This window comes from Quercus robur, chromosome 1 (assembly GCF_932294415.1).
Source record: "Quercus robur chromosome 1, dhQueRobu3.1, whole genome shotgun sequence".
Taxonomy (NCBI): Eukaryota; Viridiplantae; Streptophyta; class Magnoliopsida; order Fagales; family Fagaceae; genus Quercus; species Quercus robur.
In genome coordinates, this window is record NC_065534.1 from 4,565,491 (window position 1) to 4,572,972 (window position 7,482).

General features: G+C 35.8%; 1 protein-coding gene across 2 annotated transcripts; it reads right to left on the reverse strand.

Annotated features, from left to right (window-relative positions):
- Nucleotides 1-898: 898 nt before the first annotated feature.
- Nucleotides 899-5,161, reverse strand: LOC126717098 (zinc finger CCCH domain-containing protein 22-like). 2 transcript variants are annotated; one of them, XM_050418365.1, is made up of 9 exons: nt 3,696-5,161; nt 3,097-3,276; nt 2,793-2,972; nt 2,589-2,692; nt 2,217-2,492; nt 1,960-2,104; nt 1,541-1,737; nt 1,386-1,456; nt 899-1,263 (listed from the first exon to the last, which is right to left on the reverse strand). In XM_050418365.1, the coding sequence occupies exons 1-8, from the start codon at nt 4,649-4,651 to the stop codon at nt 1,428-1,430; spliced, it is 2,067 nt and encodes a 688-aa protein (XP_050274322.1). In that variant the 5' UTR covers nt 4,652-5,161; the 3' UTR covers nt 899-1,263; nt 1,386-1,427. The 2 variants fall into 2 exon arrangements, with proteins under 2 accessions (XP_050274322.1, XP_050274312.1); XM_050418355.1 differs by having other exon boundaries at nt 2,217-2,501; nt 3,696-5,160.
- Between the last annotated feature and the right edge of the window lie 2,321 nt (nt 5,162-7,482).

The window sequence follows — 7,482 nt, forward strand, 5'->3', positions numbered from 1 at the left end:
TCTTTGGGGTCCATTAACATTGAGCTTTGAGTCAGCTCAAGTTTGTGGGGAACTCAAAATTTTTATTTAGGGCCAATTCAATAAAAAAGTTAAAGTGCACATGTTATAAAAAAAGAATTTAAATTTTGGGACATTTTGCAACACATAAGGTGGTTCTGCCACTATTAGAACATGGTACATAGTCACTTGTGAGGGGCCAATACTAAACACAGCAAAATAAAGTACTAAGCATAATCTTTACTACCATACCAAGGGACACACACCAAAACCCATAAACCAAAAAATAAATAAAAACATCTAAATGCATATTGATATTTGAATGAAGTTAAAGATTGAAAGGGAAAGGAGTGAGTGGCCATTCATATATAGTGTCAGAACCCATGTGACAATGTGGCCCTTACCCCTTCATGTTCACCTAAAAGAAACCAAAAAATGAGACAAAAGAGTCCCTTAAAGTGGCCTTTAATCACATGAAAGAACAACCTTTTCTTTACCCCAATTTATTTATTTTATTTTATTTAAAAAAATATCCTAAAGTTTTCTGTATCGTAATCTAATGGGTGACAGATGCAGATGCTGCTGCAACAAGGACAATAAAAACTGAAAAAAAAGTGAGAGAGAGAGATACAGCCTTTACCACCCACTTCAGTCATGCCATGCCACTCCATTTTTCCATTTCGAGGTTCCGAATCAGTATAGTTGTTAAGCTTCTGCTACAGTTTGCTTTAAGCTTTCTTGGGGGTCTAGTACTTCTGTACAACATTTATATATATAATATATAGATTACTTCTGCATGTTACAGGCTATCATTTTACTCTAGAGGGGTTTTATTTTTATTTTTATTCTATTTTGTATTACCTCACAAGGAAAGAAGCGGTGAAAGATAGGACACATACACTGAATTTAACAATATGGTACTAATATTAGTTACTGCTAGACTTTCTTCTACTATTGCTGTGTGGTCCAGCACACACTAGAGAGTGAGAGTACACAGTAAATTAAGGAAGAGAGAGAGACCCCACTCTCTTTAAATCAGTTCATCTGTCTTTTTACGTATGCATTATGTATTCATTGTAAGTAGTCGTAGTATGTATTTTTTGTTGTTGTTGTGGTTGACGATGATGATAGTGATAATGATGATAGTGATGGTCATCCTCGCTGAGATCCATGTTGTGTCTACAGATTTCTTTAATGTGGGTATGATTTTTTGGCTGTACAGCTAGGAGGATTTTCTTCTATTGTATATTGCTTCTCATATCTTTGCTGCACAGACAAACGTAAAAGCAAAACATATGATGTTAAAGACCCATTTGACCAAATATTCAGCAACATGGATGAAAATCTCAGAGATTGATATATAATAGTAATCTCTTTAAGTCTTTTACCTAGCATATTGAAACCCCCTTGCTGGCCATTCTCCAACTCTATTAGCTACATTCCATGCCCAAAAGAAAACCTGAAAAATAATATAGAAAAAGGTCACAATAAAGAAAAAGAGATCGTTTTTGCACAAATCTCTCATTTTTGCGGATTTGCTTACCTGGACACTTGGCAAACACATTTTTCATAGTAGCCATAGTGAGTGGGGAAGCTGAAGGCAGCAATTGGTTATTGTTAGAAGATGGAGTTGAGGTGTTTTCATTGGCTTCCACAGGAGCAGTGGAGAGGGCAGTGTGGTTGTCATCAGCTGACTTTTTTGGACAAGCAAATAGGCTATCAGGGAGGATGTGCTCTAAGCTGTTCACAATACAAAAGGAAAAAAAGTTAAATAAAATAAGAGAAATAGAGAACAACAAGAGCCTAATTAATGATATGAACTAGGCAGCTAAGTTGAAAACAAGAAAGAAAAGCAGATTTCCCAATGCAGCATACAGCAGGAACTGGCTATAATCTGAGCAATATTATGTTTCTTTGCTATTGTGGGTAACCCTTCTTTGCATCAAAAATTAAAGTTCATACCTTTCAGGGAGTTCACTTTCTTCAGGATTGGATTTCTCTTCCTTGCCACTGCTATTAGAATTGCCATTAATATTACAAGCTGAATTCATTTCTTTCAGTAGTTGATGTTGATCATCCTCATCTTCAGCTGGGTTTCCACATTTCTCTGCAGCAACAATATCCAAATAAAACACCATAAATAATTCATTATTTTTGCATAGTATGAAACAATGAATTCCCAGTTCAATGTTGAGTGACAATAGTCGATGATAGTTAACCTGTTGGGACTTGTTGATCAATGCCATCAGGTGGAAGAATGAGAGTTTGATTGTTTGGAGTGTGAGTTAGAGTTGGTGAAGGAATTGGGGACCCAACAGCAGATAAGTTGTGATGGTATTGATGAGGATGATAATGCTGATGATTATTCTTGAAGTCTAGAAGTTGGAGATTCATTAGTCTTCTCCCTTGTAATTCAATAGCTTGCTGCAAATCAGCTTGTTCCTCTAGTTTCCTTCTCATTAATATCTCTTGGGTATCATAAAACATTCTTGCTCCTGTGTTCACTTCACACAGATAAGAGCTTCAAGAAAGAACAATAGAATATGTGCCACAAAGGAATTTGCTAGATTGTTATATACATATTTGCTTACCAAGGTGGAGGTCAAATGGCTCTCTGGAATCAAGCCCAGATGGACTTGAACACATTGAATACTCCCCCCTCTCCAATTGTTGCTGCTGTTGGTGTTGTTGCTTCCTAAAATTGTACAATTAATTAACAACAACAAAAACATCAACGTAGAAAGCAACCAACATATAAAACAAGAAACCAATATAGAAAATATGTTTTGTAGTACTTGTCTGGTATCTTTCCCTTCTCCTTGTAAGGCTTAACAAGCACACGTGAGTCACAAACAAAATGAGGGTTCCCTTTGGCCAAAATCATCTTCACTGTCTCTGGATAAACAAACGTAACAAATCCAAACATTCGTTTCTGCTGGTATGGAATCCTCACATCTTGCACTGGTCCATAAATGCTTCAAAAACCACACAATCACACCAAAAAAAAAAAAAACCATTTTTATAATTACAATTCCTTGTCCACTAGAAATTCCATCTGAGCAAAAATCCTAACAAACTAAAAAAAAAAAATTGAAGTACCTAAAATAATTGGAAACATCTTCTTCTCTGAAAGTACTATCAGCTGGGAATGTCAAGTAAATCTGTCTTGAACCTGGATTCACAATTCCACCCAATCCTATCGATGAAAAATCATTGCTTTCAGGTGGGCACCGCCCAAACTTGTGAAGCTCATCCCCCATCATCAATGCCGCTGCTGATCTGTAGCATTATCAGAATGCCACCACAAAATATAACCCATCACCAATCCAAAATAAATTTAAAATAAAATATTAAAAAACCCCATAAGCACTCATTCAAAATCAAGACTTTACACTTTATGGTAATACAACACGTGAAATCACACACAACCCAAGACAGCAGATAAACCAATATCCAAAACTAACGCTCCATTAAGAAAAGAAGACCCATTAAAAAATGAGCAACTTGCGCACACTGTACTATGTTAGAGTATGAACTTCATGAACAAAACACCTTAATTAAGCAAGACTCATCCAAAAATTTACAAATTGACAACTTGAACTAAAAATGGCATTACTAAATGTGAAAATAGAAGGGTGTGAAGTGCAATAATAGTACATGGACATATTTAAATTGTGCATAAATATATACATACATACCTTTGGGTGTCATTTTGTTGTTGCATTAGGAAGTTCAGGCACTTATTGTAAGGGAAAGAGGCTCCAGCCATGAATTGAGACGCCGCAGCTAGTTTTTGTTGGTGGGCAGCCTTTGATCTGAGTAACTCTTGGCACTGTTCAAACTCATTGAGTTTGCTGGGCGAGCCAACATTAATAGCAGCAGCAGTAGTAGCATCCACTGAATCACTGTGAAGAAACCTGCAAGTACTGCCATTTTTACAAAACCCTCTAGCAAAATACAAGCAAGGCTTCCATCCAAGCCCAGAGCTTGCATCTTCAGACCCAAAACACATGCTTGGAGCCAAGTAGCTTCGCTTATGCAACGTGGATTCAGCATAATAAGCACTTGGATCGTACAAATCATCCATCTTTGAATCATTCAGGAAAGCAAGATGGTCTTGAAGTTGGTACTGATCATGATCAATGAGTTCACTAGTAGAAGAAGAAGTGTTATAAGGCAATGCAGAAGATAATAAAGATGATGATGATGATGACGATGAGCCGGAACCAATATTACTGGTTTCCTTAACAACACTAGCGTAAGAGAGTGAAGGAGTTGAAAAACTAGTACTGCGAGGCCAACAAGCACTGTTTGAGGATGGTGAAGATGGGTTTGTGATCATCATGTTGTCAAAGCCATTGCTTGTCATTCTTGAAGAGGACAGAGGATTAGTAATAGGCCTTGAGATGGGGTTGAAAGGTGAGGAAGATAATGATGAAGGGGTAGTAGGGTTTGAGTTTGAAGAGAGTCCTAAGTTGGTTTTGGCTTTGAGAATGAGATTGTGAAGATTTGTGTCTGGTCCAAAAGCCAAGCGTATCAACTCCTTCTCACCATGGTCTTGTAAGAGAAGGTACCCCATGATTTTTGAAGCATTTTCTGGGTCCAATGTTTGGATCCTTGAGAAAACAACCTTAGTAGCTTCATATGAATCCATGGTACCAAGCAAGAAAGCAATCTAGCAAAAGAAAGCACTACACTACACTGAGAATACTGCCTAAAGCTTTTTAGGAGGAAAAGAGGGAGAGAGGGAAAGAGGCAAGGAGTGTGAGTGAGTGAGTGAGTGTGGACTTTGTTTAAAAGAGCAATAATGGGTGGATTATTATTTTAGTATTATAATGATGGGTGTTTTTGAAGGGTATGAAATGAAAGTGAAAAGCAAAATGTACAAAAGAGGTGGGACTTTTCTTTCTTTCTTTCTTTCTCAGTTTCTTTCTCCCATGGCCATGGCCATGAAGTGAAAGACAGAAAAGAGTAGTGCTGTAGTAGTAGTAGACTAGTAGGGGTTTGAACTTTGAGGTTGAAGATGGTGGAAGAGAGAAGAAAAGAGAGAGAGAGAGAGTATCAATTCAAAGGTGCTTTGGCCCTTTGGAGGTTGCTGCTAGCCACAACTTTTGGTGGCAGTGCATACCTGCTGTAATAGCAGCCTTGGGAGAGTAAACTCACTCTCACTTTTTGTGTGTGTTTTTTTCTTTTTCTTTTTTTTTCTCTCCCTCTCTTTGTATGTGTTTTTTTTTTTTTTTTTTTAATATTAAAAAAAGGGTGTGTGACATTTTGAAGTTTGTCTCAGCACTTTGCAGAATTGGACAAAACTAGGCAAAGTGGGAGAGTAGATTCAGATCTGTCTAATAACTTGAAATGGAAATAAAAACACTACCAGTCTCTCTAAACTTGAGCAAGCTCAGGCTGCTCAGCTCATTCACTGAATCTAATTAAAAGAAATTGCTCCATTGGTGAAGATTCATTATAGTATCCAACTATCCTCACAATAATTGAGACCAGATATATAAGAAAGTGTAGCTATCATCATAGATTTGGTCATGACCCTTTATAATAAAAACCAAATCAAATTTGCATAATCATGAAATTTGCATACACAAAAATGAAAAAAAATTTCAATATTTTGTTTTGGTTGTGATTGTTCTGCACGAGCTACAATGGAGCGTGGAGTTTATCCGCAAACGTGAGTTTGGAATTGTGCACGTTCACTTTACCATCATTCTGACAAACTTCTTTCTGCCGTACTGTATTTGATCAGTGATGTAATTTTTTTTTTTTACATTAGATTAATATCCGGAGAACATCTTTTGGTGCTACTGACATACATGAGGTCTGATACAAATCCCAAATATTCGCCACTAAATTTGACTTCCATCACAAAATCATAAGAAGAATAAACACTAAACACTTCACAAGATCATACTCTCCATTAGAGTGTTATATTTATGTCGTATTGGTAATCTCGTATTATAATTATTTAAAAATTACTTATGTCATCATGTTGCACCCATGTCTATACTCATACCCATATTGGTGTATGTACTTTCTAGACAAAAAAAAAAAAAAAAAAAAAACTTAAAAGGTTTTTAGGGATGACATGTTGTCATTCATGCACAGGTACTGTTATATTACCTAATGAATATCGAAGCTGTACCATTTGAATTTATGGGAATGATAACATTATATTATCATGATTAAGATACTGAATTTAATGTATATGAAAATATATTTTCCTTTTTGTAAGATTTTTTTAATGTTTATTTATTGTAAATTGTAATCTTGGTCAATCTTGAAAATATTTGATGTCAATCGAAAAATATAGGTCAATATTGTTAAATATTGTCAAAAAATTTTGGTAAAACATTTTTAATCTTGACTCTTCACATACACATCACTCCATCTTTCTTTTCTCGTACACAAATGGTGGTATAATAGACAAGAATTGGTGGCTAGTTGGAGGCGGCTTGTAGTGGTTGTCAATAGTGGAAGGTGTCATTCATGGTTGGGTTACGTAGATCCGGTTAAATCTGAGTTGATTTAGTTGTTTGTGTGTAAATCCAATCGGGTTTGCATCAATCTGGTGGATTGTGCATGGTGTGGGTCGGGTTGTGAGATAGGAAAATGTTTTGGTTGATCACTTTTAAATATGCAACCAAACACCAAAATAGAAAATATTTGTCCTAAATCATTTTACATTGAAAACTATTTTACTATGAAAACAAATCAAGTCAATAAACCTAGTGGGGGTTGGCCAAATGGTTGGACACTCGATCTCAAAGTGGTTATCTTGGGTTTGACTAGAAACTCCTTAATTCAAATTCGGATACCAACACTTTAAAAAAAAACTCCTTGGGCTAGTGATTTACCCCGTTATGGGTCCACCTGTCGTGAACAGTGAATAGTCTCTAGTTAAAAGTATTGAGGAAACATCGTCGGAAACCAAAAAAAAAAAAAATCAAGCCAATAAAACTCATATTCCAACCATATTTTACCATCTCAATGCGTTCAAATTAGATCTAGTAAGTATTTACTACTTATAATATTTTCATAACTTTTAAAATATTATAAGGTATCGCTTTCCTTAAAAATAATTAAATGCGACTTTACCGTACGTTTAATACTACTAAAATTTAAAATGTTTGTCAGTGGCTCCAATTGCTTTTCTCTCTGAGTACTTTGCCTTTTTGGCTTTTTCCCTGGAAGGCATTATTAGAAGGGAGATATTTGTAATTTCATCCTTTTATTTAAAGCCCCCTGGATAATAATTCAATCAGGGTTGTCCTTATCAAGTGGGCCCATGTCCTTAAACCGAGGATCGGAACCCCTGTGGGTTGAAAGCAGCCCAACCCATAAGTGATAGATTAGTTTCAAGGGTTGGGTTGGCCGTTTAATAAAAAATTAGGAAATTCCTTCTAAATTATAGAGATTAATAATAATTGTTTATTATTATTATTTTTTAAAAATAATAATTTGTAAATCACATCCCCT

What these genes read in the sequence shown, in the direction of transcription:
- LOC126717098 (XM_050418355.1), bottom strand. Translation starts at nt 4,651, where the DNA reads ATGGATTCATATGAAGCTACTAAGGTTGTTTTCTCAAGGATCCAAACA. An exon ending in CAACAAAATGACACCCAAAG is followed by an intron (nt 3,277 to 3,695) that starts GTATGTATGTAT and finishes ATAATGCTACAG; the next exon opens with ATCAGCAGCGGCATTGATGA. An exon ending in GAAAGTGAACTCCCTGAAAG is followed by an intron (nt 1,738 to 1,959) that starts GTATGAACTTTA and finishes TATTGTGAACAG; the next exon opens with CTTAGAGCACATCCTCCCTG.